At 43.2% G+C, this 19,856-nt stretch overlaps 2 protein-coding genes across 5 annotated transcripts in view; one reads left to right on the plus strand and one right to left on the minus strand.

The window, feature by feature from the left end:
* Larp7 (La ribonucleoprotein 7, transcriptional regulator) overlaps window positions 1-15,870 on the minus strand; it is a 22,692-nt gene extending 6,822 nt beyond the window's left edge. The window contains exons 1-11 of one of the 4 annotated variants that reach the window (XM_033755997.1): window positions 15,691-15,777; window positions 7,590-7,683; window positions 6,610-6,801; window positions 5,835-5,935; window positions 5,671-5,754; window positions 5,359-5,523; window positions 5,191-5,284; window positions 4,775-5,116; window positions 4,541-4,685; window positions 2,775-2,923; window positions 1,996-2,114 (exon numbers count right to left, since the gene is read on the minus strand). In XM_033755997.1, the coding sequence (XP_033611888.1) occupies window positions 1,996-2,114; window positions 2,775-2,923; window positions 4,541-4,685; window positions 4,775-5,116; window positions 5,191-5,284; window positions 5,359-5,523; window positions 5,671-5,754; window positions 5,835-5,935; window positions 6,610-6,801; window positions 7,590-7,596 (1,398 nt within the window). In that variant the 5' untranslated portion in view covers window positions 7,597-7,683; window positions 15,691-15,777. Of the gene's footprint in view, window positions 1-1,995; window positions 2,115-2,774; window positions 2,924-4,540; window positions 4,686-4,774; window positions 5,117-5,190; window positions 5,285-5,358; window positions 5,524-5,670; window positions 5,755-5,834; window positions 5,936-6,609; window positions 6,802-7,589; window positions 7,688-15,690 lie in introns of all 4 variants that reach the window. The other 3 variants (XM_033755998.1, XM_010641506.3, XM_033755999.1) reach the window with 3 other exon arrangements.
* Window positions 15,871-16,005: 135 nt separating this feature from the next.
* Window positions 16,006-19,856, plus strand: part of Zgrf1 (zinc finger GRF-type containing 1) — a 59,399-nt gene continuing 55,548 nt past the window's right edge. Inside the window, exon 1 of the mRNA XM_033755988.1 lies at window positions 16,006-16,084. The gene's annotated coding sequence lies outside the window, so the exon portion shown is untranslated. The remainder of the gene's footprint in view (window positions 16,085-19,856) is intronic.

Raw genomic sequence — 19,856 nt, forward strand, 5'->3', positions numbered from 1 at the left:
TATTGGGGATTGAACTCAGGCCCTTGCACTTTTGAGACAGGAAACACTGAGCCAAAGCCCCGGCCCCCACCTGAGTATTAGTTATGGGTCCACGCAAAACCCAAACAACATACTACTTGGTACTTACTAAATGTCATTATAAATGTATTTTAGAAATGTTTGGTATTGTGCAGCATTTTGTGATCATGGTATCTCCACTGCCAGGTAAGTAATCCAACATTTTGTGTAGTTTAAAAATAACTTGTTGTAGGAGGGGAGGGGAATGGGAAAGAATCAAAATAATATCATGCACAGGTACAAACTCCCTATGATGAGTTATTATTATGTATATTTAAAATGTATCAATAAAAGTTAATTTAAAAAATAAAGTGTCTCACCTAAATGAGTTACAGGATAAAGGTAAATAAAAGTACTTCCAACACAGAGGGACATGACTTTATTAGCAAGAGCAAAGTATCACTATCCATGTTGCTAAAAAGGATGTGGAAGATAAAGTTTATAGTAAAAAGAGGTAGTAAAGATTAGCATGTGCAGCAATTTCGTTTTCTATAGAACTGTGTGACTGATTTGCACATGCAGAATGCGGTGTGTGGGGGGGTTAGTTCCCTGGTGCTGCTGCCTGCCTGGCAAGCTCAAGGTCCTGAGTTCGATCTCTGGTACCAACCCCCACCCCCAAAACCAGCTTAACACTTATCTGTAGCTGTTTGAAATCTTTTATTTATTCTGGGGAGGGTTTGAGACAGGGTCTCACTATGTAGTTGAGACTGACCTGGAACTCACTATGGAGCCCAGGCTGGTCTTGAACTCACAGATTCATTCCTGCCTCAGCCTTGAGAGTCCTGGATTACTGGTGTGCACTACCATACCCAGCTGAAACCTTTTAAACAGCATGAATTTAATGTTTCTGCAAAAAGTCCTGTATTTCAGGGCTGGGGATTTAGCTCAGTGGTTCCGCTGCCTGCCTCACAAGCTCAAGGACCAGAGTTTGACCCTGGTACAAAAAAAGAAACAAATAAAATTGAGTGAAAAACATGCATTCTTCAAATATTCTGATTAGCAGTTTTGACTATTTTAGGTAATACTCATTCAGGAATCTATCGAAAGCTCAATACAAGTTCATAAATTATCCAGTTTGTTATAAATCTAGAAAACATTAGCTGGGCATGGTGGTGCACGCCTGTAATCCCAGGAGTTGGGAGCCTGAGGCAGGAGGATAACTGTGAGTTCGAGACCAGCTGGGCTACACACTGAGTTCCGGGTCAGTCTCAACTACCTAGTGAGACCCTGTCTCAAGAAAACAAAACAAACAACAACAAAAAAATCTAGAAAACATCAGATGATTATAACTTCAAAATAATTTTAGACCAATTGCTAATGTGGATTAACGGTGCCAAGTATTATTCTAAACTATTTTCCTTGAAAACAAAAGAAACTTTCTAAAAAATAATAGGCAAGCACTTTTCTATTATCTGCACTTTTATTTCGGACTGCTGTTTATTTCCCATTAAGCTGCACAGTAGTCAACAAGTGATCATAAGCACAAGAATCAACTTCCTGTAAAAGAAGTGTTTAAACTGGTCGTGGTGGTTACACCTGTAATCCCAGCACCCGGGAGGCTGGGATCGCTGAGAGTTTGAGACCAGCCTGGGCTCCAGAGTGAGTTCCAGGTCAGTCTCAACTACCTAGTGAGACCCTGTTTTAAAAAAAAACAAAACCAAAAAACAACAATAAAGTGTGCTCAGTATTATTAGGCTGTGTGAGGAATGTCAGTCTTCAGGTTTTGCTTCACGTTAAATATCAGAGGTACAAATTCTAATCTGGTTTGTTTTCTTTCCCACATTCAAAATACTTTCACGCAGGCAAGATAAAAAAGAAGAGAGACTAATATGCCAGGAGCTCAGCACTCAGTGGCTCAGTGCTTGACTAGATTATTAGAGGCCTCATTTCAACCTCCAGGAATTGGGGGGAGGGGTGATAAAGAAAAAAAAGTTTTACCCGGACTTGCTTCCGGCCAGGTAGAGGTTCTGGGCTAGTGATCTTCACAATGACTCCACTCATAAACTGGGGTCCTGGCGGGTTAACCTTCTCCTGAGGGCGACACTCTGGACCATTGGCTACAGATGTGAAAAGCAAAGAGCAGGAGTAAATCTCCACAGGGAGTTATTTAAGGTGCCTCAGAGGACTACTGTACAGCAGTGACCTCTCAAATTGAGGTTTAACTTTAAAACGAAGAAGGTTATTTGTCATGCTCTGCGGCTTACTTTACCAAACATGAAGTAAAATGCAGAAAATTTCAGTAGTCTGAATGCAAAGTGTTGCTATTCGAGGAGCATTTGTGAAACTTTAAACATGTCCCCTTTTTTCCAACAAGGAACAAAAATTCTACTTAATGAAAAAATAGACACAATTATTTAAAGATATTCTAAATGTTATTCAAATATGAAGATTTATGTTTACAGTTAATAACAATTTAAGATATATCCTAATTGTGAAACAATTCATGTTTCCTACTTGTGGTTCACATTACGGAATGAAATTACAGGTAAGCAACTGCAGTCTTCATTCATACAAACCAGAAACTCGTTATTAAATCTTACATAATAATGAAAAGAGTAGAGGAAAACTCGTGTTATTCAAACAGGTAGTGTTTAAAACAGGTCCTTCAAATAATCTTTTTTGTTCTCTGGTGGAGCCAGGAGCCAGAGCCTTGCCTTCCATGGCTATGTACATCCCTCCCCTCCAGGGGTAGGAGGTTCAGGAACAGGGATCTTTACCTCCTTCTTTCACTGCGGCCTTACAAGGTTCTCCACTATCTGTTTCCATTTCTGATTCTGATTTTATTTGAGATATTGTCTTTTTTAAAGAAGCCATGCTGGCTTTTTGCAGTGCCAAATACTCTTTTTTCAAATCCATCCATTCGTTCCTGCAAAGCAAAAAATGACCCACTGAAACAATGACACAGATGATGAAATCAATAGGTAAATTATTATATTCCCCTGATTTTTAGACCACTTCTTCTAACTTTTCTCTTTTTTTACTAACATACATTCAAATTAGTTTAGTCTTAAATCCATCTAGGGATAAGCAAACATAGTTTCTCTGGGCTTTCCTTCAGATTAATGCTTCACATTTCTCAGTGATTTCCTGAGTGCGCTTTTATTAGTTTAATTAGCAAAAGTAAAATGTCAAGAGTTAATTCCTTAGTTAAGTAGTGATATTTACCAAATCGGCCATCTCTGGGGAAAAGTGAGAGATTAAGATTTAAAGATTATTTTGTTAAACTGCTTCCAATTTGAGAGATAACATTCCTTGGAATTTACTTGAAAAGGAATTTCTGTGAAGAAAAAAACACCCCATGGAAGCAATTTCTCTATTTACATACATTTAACATGGAGCTGTTTCTTCAAACAGCTAGAGCCTCTCCAGATAGAAACACAATGCTGCTCCAGCCCAGTGGGGGGCTCTCATTGTCACCCTAATCTGTGCCATCAAACAAGCAGATAGTAGATTTTTTTAAAGAGTAGGATATCTTGTGGTAATGGTTTTAGCTGTTAACATTGACATCTGTATACTTAAAAAAAAAAAAAAAAAAAAAAAAGTAGCCAGACCCACCCAGGACCAGACTTTCCCCCGAGAACTAATACATTAAAATAACAAAAGGCTGTTGTAATGATTCTGGGAGATAAAAAGGCAGAAGGAATTCAGGAGTTAAGAACAGTATAAATACAAGTGCCTGAGGTCCATCTCCCGTACCCTGCGGAAGAGCACCGGACTCTGCAAACTAGCTTGGGAAGGTGAAGGGACATTTCTCCTCCGCGCACTCGCTCCGGGCCAGGCAGCTCTGCGGTGGACTCCCTTCAACTTTAACATGGAGGCGCTTTCTGTGTCTTCAAACGATAGTAAGTGCTTCCATGTTTTAGTAGAAGTGAGTTCAGCTTCCTCGGGGACGGGCTAACTAAGTTCTTTACTCCGGGCCGAGGGGCCCCCTTTGCTTTAACATGGGGGCACCTGCTGTGTGAAAGAAAGTAAGTGCTTCCATGTTTCAGTGGAGGTGTCTCCTGAGCGGCGCAACTCCTTCGTTTCTGTTCTTTAGGGCTGCCGTGTATCCTTTGTTGCAGGTTTAAGCGATTCCAAGTTTCCCCTAAGACTGGGCTCCCCACCACTTAAACGTGGATGTACTTGCTTTGGATCTAAGAAAGTAAGTGCTTCCATGTTTTGGTGATGGTAAGCCTCCTTTTTCAAGCACTCAGGCGTACTGGTTCGGCTGCATCTGGGGATCTGCCAAGGGCTCTCCGCACTCCAACATGGAGGCACTTGCTGGAACACGACAGAAATAAGTGCTTCCATGTTTGAGTGCGGTGGCCCTCCCTGCTCTTCAGAGAAGGTGCTCTTCAGAGGTGCCCATGCCCACCTGGATCCGGGCTGCAGGCTGCCACTGTTGCTAATATGCAACTCTGTTGAGTGTGAACTGGAATTGCACTTTAGCAATGGTGATGGACTGCTCGCAACTCCCTCGATCGACCCCATGTTGTGTACTCACTTGGATAAGACTCTCAAGGGTATAACTTCTTCTCCCATTTTATGTCTCTCTTTATGCTTTTTTTTGTGCTTCCTTTTGGTTTTTAATAGAGAAGCTTCTTTTATGTCTGCAGTGTCCTTTTCCTCTTCTGTAGAAAACTCTACATCTAGAGAAGTTAACAAAGCAGGTTACATTTCAGGCTGCTATAGTGGTTTGAAGAAAACGTGCTATCCAATCATGACTTTAAGGGTTTACCTCTGTTTTCTTTGGAAACTTCAGAAGCCTCTTTTTTAACGTTTTTCTGAGCCATTTTCTTGATTTTTGATTTGGGAGCCAAGCTTTCGGTGTCTGCAGAGCTGCTCCTCTTCCTCTTGGCGGGTCTGCCTTCAGGTAAGCTGGACACCTCGGCTCTGTCCCGTTTTTTCTTTTTCTTGTTGTGCTGCTTTTGGGGTTCTGCACTTTCCGTTTCAGAGCCCTCTGATGTCCTGGACGTCTTCCCTCTGCTCACGCTGCTTGTGTCCACACTTACCTCCTTTTCTTGGACACTGTCTTCTTTCTTCATTCTCCCTTTTTTCTTCTTTTTCTTTTTCTTTTCTTCTGTAACAAAGTTAGCTAATTTTATTTGCAACTACAAGCATTAACATCTCTTCCAAAATTAAGTAAGTACTCACCAGCTACTCTTAGGACTGGGATAGGCTTGTTTTTTACTGTCTTGGGGAATATGCCGGGTTTTCTTGGTGCTTCTTCTGGTGGGTTGTTAAGAAACTGAAATAATAACATGTATATATTTCCTAATTTTTTTTCTCTCTTTTTTTTTTTTTTTTTTATTGAGGACCTACCTCAATAGCTTTTGCTGCTTGTTCTTTTGTTTCAAATTCCACAAAGGCAAATCCCTTCGGATCTCCAGTAGACTTATAATGTGGTATACTTATATAAACAACATTGCCACATTTCCCAAATACTCTTTCAATCCAGCTGTGATTCACATTTTTAGGAAGTAATTCCTATAGTAAATTTAAAGCAATGCTATTACTATATTTTTACAGCTAAAGGCCCACACTTCCAGAATGTCAATAAAACGTTTACCCTAACATTTTGTCTGTGTCACACTTTAATCAGGGACTGGGCTTCTGGGGAAGTAATGCTCTTACCACATACACAGTGCGCTCATCTTCATCCTGTGGTCTCTCACCGAGAGGCTTCCTCCTCCTGATTCTGGTGCCTTCCACGTCCAACTTTAGGTAATGCGTTCATAAGTTAATAAGGACAGGCAAGTCTGATTTCATGAAATTTAAGTAGTAAACGTAAAACTTACCTCGACAACAGATGAACTTTTCAGTGCTCGGGCTATTAACTTTCCATCAGTAGTTAACTTTTTCATTTTGTTAAAAGACACCAGAAGGGAAATGTCAACATCTGCAGATGGAAAAGTTAAGATGTAAGTTGGGCAGAATTATTACAGGTGACTTTAAATCCTCCCACCACCCAATATATAGATGTACTGCACTCCATACAATGCAAAACTCTAAGTTCTTCATTAGAAACTTAGGTTGTCTTGGAGGTTGGGAATTGGGGGCCAGGGATTTAGCTCTGGCGCTGCTTGTGTAAGGTCCCAGTTCACAACCCCTGTATGAAAAAGCTGGTGATAAGGTGACATGCCTGCTGCTTAGTTGTCTTTAATCGTTAGGACTCATGGAAATAAGTCTTTGTAAATACTTAAGAGTGGAGGGGGTGAAAGGGGGCAGGGGAATGGTGCAAAAATATGAACCCAGATCACGTAAAGGTACGCGATCCCAATGATGAATGTAATTGGTTTCCCTTAAGAGTACCAATAAACAATGGGAAAAGCTCACAGGCTAAGACGTTGGTTTAAAACCATGTGTAAGGGGTTGAGGATTTATATATAGCTCAATGGTACCGACCATACTCGAAAGCCCAAGTTCATGAGTTTGATCCCTGTACAAAAAAGCCTGTATCTGTACTTAAATATAAATAATTCAACATGAACTCTGGCACAACTGTCAGACGTAACTACAATGCAGTAACATAAGTGCGTAATAAGTTAAAGGCAGACTGAAAAGTAAACTTACATCCATCTCTAGATTTCTCTATCTGTTCTCGAAGAAATCTGTCCTTGTGAAGATTTGCATCCCCAAACCAGAAGTCTACTTGCTTAGCAATATCCGCAAGCACCTGCTTAACTCTAGAGCGCTTCTTCTTTTCTACTTCCTTCTTTTCACTGCTTTCTTCCATGGCTTGATTTCCACCTTCAGCCTCCATTCCTGAGTTAGACAAAATGTCAACAGGCCCCTGCCAATCAGTTACTGGGTAGCTGAGCAGAAATGGACGACACCGGCTGCGGGAAGAACGCTCTTCGGGGCCTATTTCCCAGGCACTCCAACAAAGAATTTCAGTGGCCCCACACAGTCTTTTTCTCTGTGTCAAGGATCACACCCTTAATTTTTTTGTTCCTTTTAAGTTCTATAGCCAGACTGTTTAGAGTAAAATTTACACCTATAACTCATGACGCTACAGTCTATAAAATGGAATTTTAAGATTTAGACACTCAACAAAGACAATCTCAACAAACCTCAAAAAAAGTTTTAGATTTTCCAATAAAATGACTCGACTTTAATTCTTAATGTGTTAACGTCTGCTTTCCAGAAGTGGAGGAACTGGCTGTTTTATTTATTTGGTATGGGGGCGGGGGGACGAACTCGGACCTTTGTACTTTCAAGAGAGGCACCAGAACCACTGAGCCAAACCCCAGGCCCAGGCTGTTTCATTTTGCAGCCCTCCTTGTCCTCTTTGCGTCAGCCATGCTGTTCTGCCTTGCTGTTCTGAAAACTCACCCTGCAAACTTTCTGAAATTGTCCAAATGTCACCTCCATGAAGGGGCTCCTTCCACAATCAGATTTAAAAATGCAAATTTCTGGATAGACTCTTGGCATCTCTTTTGCCTTATTTTCCTCCCTGGCATCTGTCACCTAATATTACTACATCTGGTTCATTTCTTTATTTTCTCTAGAATTTAAACTGAAAGAAATCAGCAGGGTGTGGCAGTGCTCACCTGTCATCCCGGGACTCTGGGAAACTGAGAATCCAGGAGGCTGCCACGTTAAAATCCAAAGGTACAGCTTACACAGCTTAGTGACCCAGTGGGACTGTCTCAAAAGAGAAAAATGAACACTCAGGGATGTGGTTCTGTACAGGGCCTTGCTTGTGAAGGTGGCCCAGGCTCCCAGTCCTTATCTAGGGAGGCCACACATGCCTGCAGGGGCGGGGGAGAGTGACAGACCCAGCGGAGCCTGGGAAATGCTCCTGCAGCTGCTGCACCTACTGAGCTTCCCGCTTGGAGCCTTGCCAAGAGCTAAGCCTCTCCCAGCTGCTGCTGGATGAGGAGCCAGAGACGGAACAGGTGCCTCCCAATGGTCCCCAAGCAGAAGGCATGCAGTGTACTCTCCAGCGAAATGTGCAGCAACAGATGGGCACTTGGCATTTTCAGAGCAGCTTCTGAAAATCAGCTAACAATGTGGGAGTCATGAAACTTAGCAGAAACTACCATAAGAGAAATCACAGCTGCACTGGAGCTAATAACCAGAGAATGTGCAGCAGTCACTGAGCAGGGAATGGCGAAGCTACCACAGGACTGCTGTCTCACTGGCCCCTCAGCAACACCTGGGTTGCAAGCTGCTTCCTTGGGAATAGTGTGCGTGCACGTGTGCTCCTCCCCACCCCACACAGTGCCCTGCCTGTCCAGCTGGGCTCCGCACAGGCACCCTGTCAGGCTGGCAGGTGGACATCAGCAGGCCTGGAGGGTGTGTGTGTGTGTGTGTGTGTGTGTGTGTGTGTGTGAGAGAGACTGTGTGTGTGCACATGTTACCAGGTAGCAAAGACTCCAGAGCACAATGCATCTATAACCGTCCGTTAGTGCTCAGAGCGTGAGGACACCCCAAGTCTCACACTTCACTCTTCCAGTCTCCAGAACAAGGCCCACTGCATTCCTGGCAGCCATGGCCTCCAGCTCACTGCTATCAGGAAAGGAAGTCTCCTTTAAAAATCCTGCCTTGGGCTGGGGTCTGGTTTAAATTAAGAACTTATCTTTCTCAAACTTTCTTTCCTAAGATCCTTACATGATTAAAGCCTCCAAGCAAACACTGGTCACCTAAATGGACAGGAAGATATTTTACAACTTGTGGACAAGCACCACAATAATCCCAGTTCTCCAGACTCTAGCAGTGAGCACAGAAATGTGCCTGAGCTTGTGTAGGAGCCTGACTGAACCAGAGCGACTCCATGTTGACCAGCAAACGACCTAGAGACTGTTGCTCCCCCCATCCCTTATAGGATAACTAATGATTAATTGTGAATTGTTAGGTGGCTGTTTTGGAGTAGCTGGGAAACTAGGTGGAAACTGTAGTGAACACAGAGACCCAACGCAGGTCACGCCACTCCTTGCATGCCTGTAGTCTGAATGTTCTGAACTTTATGATGATCTAGGTTGTAAATGGAACAATGGATAATCACTCTGCTGATCATTAGTACGTGACGACCACTAGCTCAGATCAACTGACTCTTTGCCTTTGTCCTCTTCCTGTAAGTTTTAAGTGTAAACCCCACTTCAGCCCTATATAAAATGGCCTCTGTTTCTGAGCTGGCCGCCTCTCTGAGCTACTTGGCTTGGGGAGTGCCGTCTGGCCAGACTAATAAAGGTCTATTTGCCAACTTGCCTGGTGTGTTCCTTCCTGGGTGACTCTCGCTGTGCGACAAGTTCCTGGAGCCTCGCTGAGCTTCTGAGCCCAGCATCGTGGAAGCCTCTTGGCTGTTCACGCTCCAGGAGTAAAAGTGAGACTTAAGTCTTAGACTTGCACTCTCCACGGATGCCTGTGTGGCACTGCGACTCTCTCACTTGATGCTGTAATTCTCTCAACACCTGTGGCACAATGATTCCTACCAAGACTTCTGTGAGGTCTGTGTCTCGGCCATGGAATCCTCCATAAAAGACAAAGAACTGAGGACCAAGGAAGCAAGGGCGGGCTTTTCCTGCATCAAGGCCCGGCCGCCTTCCTAGCTCCGCACTGCCCTTCCTGAGGCGCCTGGCTCTAGGCTCTCTGGCTCATCACTACACAATCTCTATGTTCTTACCAGCTCTGCATGCCATGTCTGCACGTCCACCTGACATCACCACTTGTCAGTCGAGGTTATCTCAAACTTAACAGGAGAAAAACGGGACTTTCTAACTTCAGCAAACCACCTTCTCCCTGGGTTTCCTCACCTCGGAGACAACTACAAAACTGCTGCGGCTGAAAACACAAAGGTCTCCCCAATTCCTCTTTTCCTCATGCTCCAGTCAATCATCAGCATTTCTACTGGCTCTGGCTATAAAAATAAATTCTCCATACTAGGACTTGTCAGCTTTCTACCACAACCACCTGGGCTTGTCTGAGGCACTGCACCATCTTCCTTACTGGTCATTCCAATAGAGCCAATTCTCCAGGCACAATATTTATTTATTTATCTTGGGTTTTTTTTCGTGGGGGCGGGGATCAAACTCAGGACCTTGTACTTGCCAGGTAGGTACAGCACCACTGAGCTACATGCCCAGTCCGCTTTATCTTCTTTTTATTGGCAGGGGGGATACTGGGGATTGAACTCGGGTCCTTGTACTTGCGAGGAAGGAGTGGAACCACTGAGCTAAATCCCCAGCCCTATCCTGTTTTTTGAGACAGGGTGTCCCTAGGTAGTTCAGACTGGCCTCAAACTTGTGGCCATCCTTCTGCCTCAGCCTCCCCAGGGCTGGGATTACAGGCATGCACCACAACGCCTGGCTCAGATAGAGCCAGGATGATCCGGTGCACAAACTCCTTTGAGATTTCTCATCACATGCAGAATAAAGTCCCAATACTTTACAGAGTAACTAGGCCCCACAGAGCTGGCCAGGGCTGTTTCTCTAAGTTCATCTTCCATAGACCTTTGCAGCAAGCACATTCCAACCCTAATGCACCTACCATCTCTAGTTCCTCAGACACCCTGGAGCCACTCCTACTTCATGGAATTTGTCTTTCTTCTTCAGTGACCTTCCTCGACATCTGCATAGACTATGTCGTTGTTCATTCACCTGTGAACATCACTTTTTCAAAGAGCCTTTTTTTTTTGGTACCAGGGATTGAACTTGGGTCCTTGTGCTTGCGAGGCAGGAGTGGAACCACTGAGCTAAATCCCCAGCCCTGATATTCTCTCATTACTACCCAGAACTGTAATTTTATTGCCTGTCTACTGCACTAGAACGTGAACACTGTTAAGGGCAGGGAATTTAACTTGATCACTACTAAATAGTATTTGTTGAATAATCAAACAATTATATTTAAAACTACTTGTACCTCACCAGCAAGGGAAGAAAAAGGGCCTGTAAACTGTTAAACATTTCAAATCTTTTGCAAGATGAGAGGCTATAATTACGATACAGACACATGCTGTGATTATCACCAGGCCAGGCCCCTGCTACAGGCCGTAAATTATAAGGGCAGGATACCTGCTCTCCAATTCTTTCCTTGTCAAAGCCCAGCATCTACAGAGCGAGAGAGGGAAACTCAGAAAGCCCTAATTCTGCCAGAATCCAGACTTTTCCCAGTATTCTTGTATCTGAGTCCAGAGATTCCTTTTCCCAAGAATTATTTTTGTGGCTTGGAGTATTTAGGTTGGGAATGATCACAGGTAACTTTGATTTAGAGGAAGATGCGGATTAAGCAGAAAGCAACAGGAGGTATGGAACAATTTAGCTTCGCTACACAATGCCTGCAAAAAAGCAGGAAATTACAGGAAATACTTTTGTTAGTCTTGATCCTCAAGGGTTGTATTTTCTCAAGATCCTGTGATAACAGGTATGTGTATTGTCATTCCACACATTCCAATTCCAGTTTACTATCTTTCCTACACAGGCCTGTGCTTTCTACCATGCTCACATTGTTTAAGGATGCTGTACTCTACCAAGCTAACTGCACTAGCTACTTAATAGCTGTATGGATTTTGATCAAGTTAGCCTATCTTTCTATAATCCATAAAATCTGCATTAAAAATCACACCTATAAACAAGGTTGTTGTGAGGATTAATCAAAGAAATGTGCAAAAAACAAAAACAAAACAAAACAAAAAAGTTTATAGGCCCCACGTGGTGGCGCACGCCTGTAATCCCAGCACTCGGGAGGCTGAGGCAGGAGGACTGCTGTGAGTTGAGACCAGCCTGGGCTAGTGAGTTCCAGGTCAGTCTCAGCTACACAGTGAGACCCTGACTCAAAAAACAAAAACAAAACAAAACAAAGACGTGTAAGTAGAGCACTTCAGATTGCTGCCATAGAGAACTTTGTCAATAAGGCACATATTATTATTTACCAACCTGAAACGATTCTCATCTCCAGTCAGTGTTTCCCAAACTACAGACACTAGAATGTAGCAACAGTTTATAAATTGACGAAGAAGCCATCTGCCCTCACAGATGCCTATGCGTAACTGGTTTAAAACAGATTTGGAAGAGTATGGCAGGGGAATCTTTTATTTCTTACAACTGCTTGTGAATCTAAAATTATCTTTTTTCCCCCAAAAATGCTACAGCAAAATTTATTTGAAAAAGTGAAGAGTGAGGGAGAACTGGCTCTTCGGAGCAAGCCTGGGCCAAGTAAAAGAGAAAAAAGCAAGGTAAAAGAACACTGGAGAAAGCAGGAAGACTCTCATAAGGAAAGCAACAATAGCCTAAAATTATCTGGTTTGGGGATGCTGATGTCAAAACATGCAACATAAACTCCTCAGCACTTTTTCCGTAATATAATATGTATTGAAAAACAACAGTTAAAGTTGGGCATGGTGGCACACACCTGTAACCCCAGCACTTACGGAGATTGAGGCAGGAGGATCACTGTGAGTTCAAGACCAGCCTGGGCTACACAGTGAGTTCCAGGCCAGTGTCAACTACATAGTGAGACCCTCTCTCAAAAAAACCAAAAAGAATAAAGAAAAAATAAAAAGTTAAATAACCAGTAATATCTAACCGTTTTTTTGTTTTTTTGGTACTGGGGATTGAACTCTGGTCCTTGCGTTTGCAAGGAAGTTGGCAGAACCACTGAGCTAAATCCCTGGCCTTAAAAAAATTTTTTTTAAACATGGTTTTCAACAGAGAAGTTACTGTGTAACACTGTCAGTCACTTTACATATATTGTTCTAAATCCTTACAATCCTACTACTTAGTTTCTTTCACCCTCTTTTAACAAAGGCTCAAAGGTTAAGTAACTTGGCCCAAACCAGCCAGGTAAGCCCGTGTCTGTCCTTCAGTAGACTTTCCAGTGATTTGTTACCATGCACAGTGTATTGTTTTGTTTGGGCAGTACTGGAGATTGAATTCTGGGCCTTTACATTGAGGTACACTCCTGGCCCTTCTCTTATCCACCCCCGCCCAATACCAGGGATCAAACTCGGGTCCTTGAGCTAGTAAAGCAGGTGCCAGAACCACCGAGCTAAATACCCGGCCTGTTTCTTAATATTGAGACAGGGTCTCACTAAGCTGCCCAGGTGCTGGGATCACAGGCATGCAGCACCATGTCAGGTCTGACCCTAAATTCATAACCTGAAGTCCAAGACACTTCAGATGGAACTGCTTGTGAACTTCACAAAACTGTTAAAAGATACTTTTTTTTTTGGTACCGGGGATTGAACTCGGGTCCTTGCACTTGCAAGGCAGGCCACCGATCCGCTGAGCTAAATCCCCAGCCCAAAAGATACATTTTAATGAGGTAGTGGAGTGGAGTGTGATAACAGATGCCTGAAATCTCAGCTACTTGGGAGGCTGAGGCAGGAGAATGGCAAGTTCAAGGCCAGGCTGGGCAACTTCGGAAATCTCCGTCTTAAAATTTTAAAGAGTTGGGAGTATAGCTCAGTGGTACACATGCCAGGCTCTGGGTTTAATCTCCAATGCTTCAATCAATTAGCCCATATGAAAAGGTAAACTCATCATCCTGTATAAATATAAATGAGTATATGGTAGATATTTTATTTATGTAATTAATGAGGGAACCTGTTGAGGGCTACAAACCAATTCAAAGAAGAACGCGCGCGCACACACACACACACACACACACACACACACACAGTCTGCCAAAAAAAAATGTATACATACTTTAGGAAAAGAAAAATAGTATGATGGTTTTTCTTTCTTCATTTTTTTTTGGGACAGGGTCTGTGTATCTGAAGCTGACCTTGAACTCAAACTCTAGGCAATCCTCCTGCCTCAACTTCCCAAGTGCTGGGATTATAGGCATGCACCACTGTGCCCAGCAGTAGGATTTTTTTTTTTTTTTTTTTTTTTTTTTAAATTTTTTTTTTTTTTTTTTTTTTGTACTGGGGATTGATCTCAGTACCTTGCGCTTGTAAGGCAGGCAGTGGCACCACTGAGCTAAATCAAATCCCCAGCCCAGTAGGATGATTTTTCAACAGATGGTGTTACCCTACTATGGGGACCCTAGAGGGTATTTAGATCACAGAAAACCCATTACACTGCTGGTCCTTAAGAGAAGAAATTAAAAATGCATGTGGAGCAATCTCAATGACTAAGGTTACCCAAAGGAGCAGTTTGCTGTACTAATAAATGTCTGGAAGCTAATAATGCCCACCACTTTGAGCACCTCTTGTAATTGCAGAGGCCAAAAGTAACTTGCATGAATTTCACAATGTCTCAATACCTTTAGTATTTTGAAGTGTTTATACATTTTTCTTTTCCTGAAGTGAGCACTTCTTTTGGCAAACTCTGTATACGCTCTCACACATAAAAATATATATAATGATAAAAGTTGAAATTAATGGTAATAGATACTGATCAAGATAATAAGAAATTACATCTGCCCTGGACAAACCTAATTTTATCTTCATGGAGATCTACAAGCTACAGAGTTGTGCCAGGTGTGTTGGCATGTCTGTAATCTCAGTACTCCAGAGGCTAAGGCAGGAAGATAGCAGTGAGTTCTAAACCAGCCTGGACTCCGGACTGAGTTCAAGGCCAGCTTGTCTAAAAAAAAAAAAAAAGTTACAGTTGTAAAATATGAAAGATAAGATAACCTCCAAGAATGTGCTACACAAGACATGAAATTTTTGTTTGCTTCAAGACAGGGTCTCACTATGCAATTCATGTGGGTCTTGAACTATGAAGTCCAGGCTGGCCTTGAACTTGAGTCAATCCTCCTGCCTCTGCCTCCTGAGTGCTGAGATTACAGGCTTGCACCACTACTGCTGTCTGAATTTTTAAAAAAATCACCATCTTTCCTTGTAAAATTATACACGTATTTTGTTAGGTACACATTTTGTAACACGGACTTTTTAAAAGAACGCTCAACTATAACTCTTTCCAGGCTTTCCAAAAAAACAAAACAAAACAGAAAACCCCAAACGCCCGCCCCAAACAAACCTCGTGTGAAAAAAAAAAAAAATGTTGAGAACCACTGCTCCAGGCATAGTGAACTTTTCCTGGTAAGGAAATACTCTGTAGCCGCAGTCCACAGGAATGAATCTCACCTGTTGGGCCACATGATACACCCTACTCAGTTTCCAAAGCCCAGCTCCTTCACTACCTTCCCGTGTTTTTCTACCTTTATCAACAAACGGACTAATTACTTATTGGTCGGTTTTCTTCTACAATTGCATTTTCTTTTAGTCTCGTTACATTTCTAAATGGCCCCGGCAGTTTCAATCCTCCTGCCTTGGCCTCCCGAGTGCTGGAATTATAGGTGCGTGCTACCACGCCCGGAGCTGACACTGGGATTCCCAAATCTCCGAAGACGAGGACCAGAAGAAAATGCCTTGATTTTAGAACACAAATCCTCCCACCCGCTATCCTTTGGCTGCCAAAATTCAACCCTAAGCCTCGAAACAGGTTCAGTCTCCGAGGTCCACGACTCCGCGAGTTACTTTTAAATTGGCACCGACAACGCCCACCGCGGGGCTCGCCCAGAACCCCAGCAACAGGCGCTGGCGCCCCCACTGTCGGAAGGCCGGACTACAAGGGCCGATGAGCAGTGCGCGTGCGCAGAGCGAACGGCCCTCCACACCGACGGGCTGCGGGAAGGTGCGGGATGACGGGAGTAGTACTCGAGGGATGAAGGGTTCACCCAATCTCAGCGACCCTTGTCACTTACTCGGCTCAGTTTCCAAAATACAGGATCCGAGGCTCGCGTCCTTCAGCCCTTTTCGTCTCTCGATCCTACAGTCGAGGTTATTTCGCGTCATACGCCGAGCGACGCCGTTCACTAGTCCGCCTTCAGAAAAAACGCTCCAGGAGGCCCTGCGTGGGTCGCTAACGTCATAAAGCAGTGCCGCCGTCAGGGGGCGGGGCATCGGAGAGCGCGGCCGGTTGAGAAGGCTCGGCGCCAACGAAGAATTTGATTGGTGAGTTGAAACGGCGGTTCCGGCCGAGGCGGAAGAGGGCGGGCTAATTGTTGGGTCTCCTTCCGGGGCGGTCCCAGGCTGATGACGTAACGCTCGTTCGCGGGAGAAATTTGAAAGTGGATGTTGTGCCGAGAGTGGTTTGAGGTGAAATGAGGTTTTTCTTGGTTTTCAGCGGGGGAAGCGCGGGTAGGCGGGGAGACTTGAGCTATTTGGAGCGAAGGGACGTAGGAATTTGCTGTTCAAGAATCCGGCCCCGGAGTGTGTCACTTGGACCAGAGAGGGAGGCGGTGGCGGTCGCACTCTCGCTCTGCCTTGCACTTCTGCTTTGCAATTTCTTTTGGTTATTTGGCTTGGTTTCTGGACAGGATGTCGCCGCAGTGATTCTGAAGCTTTTATATATGAATCATGTAGGGGTTCAGAGTTAGGTTCCAGAAGTCCTGCTTGTTCAAAAACAGAAGGACCCAAGATATCTAGTTATAATTAAGAGTGTCACGTTTTACTGAAGACACGGACATAATATATTTATAGCAGTACAATAATCTCTGTAAGTACATACGGATATGTGTATCTGTACATATGTAATTGTTGCAGAACCGCATTATTTTATTTTTTATGGTACTGGGAATGAACTCAGGACCTTCACACAGAGCTACATCCCCGGTCCGTCTTACTTTATTATTTTTGAAACAGAGCCTCCCTAAGTTGCTAAATTTCCCAGGTTGGATCCACACTTGTGACTCTTCTGCCTCAGCCTCCCAGAGTGCTGGGATTACAGGGGTGCACCACCATGCCTATTTCTCCACACCATTGTAAAAACTTCTTTGCAGACTAATCTTTCACCTACTACAGCTGGGTCAACACTTGGGTTGTCTGAGAGATATGGACAGGTGGACACTTACAGAAAATTTTTTATCCTTGTCTCTAAAACCATTTTGTCTTGGTTTTTATTTAGGTATGGATTGATTGATTGATTGATTGATTTTCGTACCAGTGATTGAACTCAGGACCTTGTGCTATAGAGGCAGGTGCAGTGTCACTAAGCTAAATCTTGGGCCCACCACTTTTCTTGTTTTAATGGTAAGCTAAGAAGGAGAGGCTGGGGATTCAACCCAGTGGTAGAGCACTTGCCTAGCATGTTCAGGACTCTGGAATTTGAGCCACAAGACCAGAAACAAAGTGCTGATGCTTTTTGAGTGTATTTGAGCTCTTCTAATTTTTTTTTTAAGAGTAGGAAAACTTTATTGAGGGAAAGAATGCTTCTGTCTAAGAGAGACAGAGGGGGACTTCTAATTGTTTTTAAGTCCATCAAGCTTGCTTGCCTGCTTTTTAAGATTTAATCTCATAATCTAATTTACCCTGTTTGAGGATTTGAAACTTCTCTAATTTAGGAAAATAGTGAGGAATTTATTTTGAAATTCCTAAATAGCATATACAGAATCTTAAATTAGTAAATGCTGTGTTCCTAATCTGTAAATCATGTTGGTAATTTCTTCTTTCATATTTTTGTTGTTGTTGTTATTTTGAGACAAGGTCCAAGGCTGGCCTTGAACTTATGGTGATTCTCCTGCCTCAGCCTCCTGAGTGCTGGGATCACAGTTGTGCACCACCACACTGGGTTTTTATTTTTGGTGTGGTTTGGTGATTGAATCCAGAGCCTCAAGAATATAAAACACCAGCTCTATCACTGTCACACCTTAATGCACTAATTCCTATTCAGGATTATGAGACAGATAAGTATATATAAAGGTCTAGTCCAATTCCTGCCTGACCTGTAAGTAGTCAGTAAATTTTTATATAAATGTAACTTTTGTGAGCTTGAGCACTGGAGTTTATACAAGTTGGCTTTGAATTAGGAGTCTGCCCTTTATTTACTTTATGATCTTAGTCATTATTCTTACATACCTCAGTTTCGTTTCTTTTCCTTTTTTTTTTTTTTTTTTTTGTACGGGGGGTTGAACTCAGGACCTTGCACCTACCAGGCAAGCGCTGTGCTGCTGTGCTCCATCCCCAACCCCTTCAGCTTCTTAAGTGGATATAGAAATAGTCTCGTAATGTTGTAAGCATTTTAATAGTTCTAACATATAGTTGTATTGAGTAAATGACCTGATGTTAAAGAATCTAATATTAATAACTGCCATGTGCCAAGCACTGTGTCTGCATTATTCACTTTCCTGTCTACATCCACAAAATACCCAGCCCATTCCAGAGTGGGGAGCAAGTTGTTCTGGAAGCACCAGAGGTAAGTTTCTGTGGACCCCTGTTCTCTTCTTGGCATTCTTAGGCATCGCACAATTCCCATGGGCTGAAAGAGAGATGTAGACAGAGTTACATTTCAGGTGGTGACACCTTTGTGTGTCTGGGTCCTGTGTTGTGACCTGTGTCCCTTGTCCCGGAGCAAGCATATATATCACATTTGCCTACTACCTCTTATCCCATCCTACCTGTATTCAGCAGCTGGTAGGATAATTGTGAAATCTAGGTCAGGTTATGCCATGTTGCTTTTTTTTTTTTTTTTTCTGGTACCAGGGATTGAACTCCGGATCTTGCGCTTGCCAGGCAGGTGTGGTGCCACTGAGCTACATCCCCAGCCCTGTCATGTAACTCTTAGAATCTTTCCACAGCTTCTTACTGTCTTTATGGAGAGTCCAGACTCCTCAGCAGAACATAGTAAGTTCTCTAAATCTGACTACTGATGACTTCAGCCTGCTCTCTCAGCCCTCACACTTCTAGCGTGTGCGCTCGCACACACACACACACACACACACACACACACACACACACACCCTGTCCCTGGACTATTCAGAGATTCCTGAGCAGGCCTCTGTACCTACTGCTTCCAGTTTGGGAAGACCATCTTCCTTTGGGGAATTTACAGCTTCTGTGTTCCTCCCTTGAGGAATCTGGGTTCCATGTCCTCCCTGAACCAGGTTGGATCTCCATCCTGATGCTTATTGTAGTTAATGTTCATTGCTCTGCTCTGCTGAAAATTCCTTGACATCAGGGATAGTACTTTTTTCATTTACTATCTCAGACTAGCACAGTGTCTTGTCTTTGAACAAACACATCTAATTTCCAAATCATACGTAGGTAGTGCATCTTTTATGTATAAGGAGGATGTGGGCCCACAATCACGAATGAAAGTTTTATTGAATCCCTCTAGGTTTTTAAGGTCATGTTCTCAAACTTGACCATACATCATCATCACTTAGAGGGCTGTTAAAGCAAAGACTACTGGGCCCCAGCTTTATGATTTCTGAAGAGCAGAACCTGAAAATGTTCATTTCTCCCTAGTTTCCAGGTAATATGTTGGTCGCTGTCGGTTCAGAAGTCATGTGGCATATGTTTGTAATCTAGCACTCTGAGAGGCTGGGGCAGGAGGATCCCAATTTTGAGCCTAGCCTGGGCAATTTAGTGATTTAGTGAGATCCTGTCTTAAGAAATATAGACGTGTTGGGCCAGGGATTTAGCTCAGTGGTTCTGGAGCCTGCCTTGCAAGTGCAACGACCTGAGTTTGATCCCCGGTACCAAAAAAACAAAAAGAAATAAAGAAATGTTGAAGATATAGTTCAATGCAAAGGTCTTAGGTTCAATCTTCAGTACAAAAGAAAAGATGTACAGTCTGCCTCTGTCTCTTGGTACTGGTGCTGTGTCGGTAGAACTGAGTGTTTTTAGACTTTTTTTCTTGTCATCTTTCCCTGAGCAATCAAGGATAGCAGCTATATGGGTATCACTTACATTGTATTAGGTATTTTAGTGATCTGGACTTGATGTAAAGTATACAGGAGGGTGTGTGCATTGTATGCAAAATGAATACTGCTATATGAAAAACTTAAGCATCTGCAGATTTTGGAATTGTGTATGTGTGAGGGGGACCTGTCACTGCTAGCTGACACCTAGGGGTAAGGGGACATTTGAA

The sequence above is a fragment of the Fukomys damarensis genome, unplaced genomic scaffold (assembly GCF_012274545.1).
Source record: "Fukomys damarensis isolate Sample0158 unplaced genomic scaffold, DMR_v1.0_HiC HiC_scaffold_25, whole genome shotgun sequence".
In the NCBI taxonomy this organism is placed as follows: domain Eukaryota; kingdom Metazoa; phylum Chordata; class Mammalia; order Rodentia; family Bathyergidae; genus Fukomys; species Fukomys damarensis.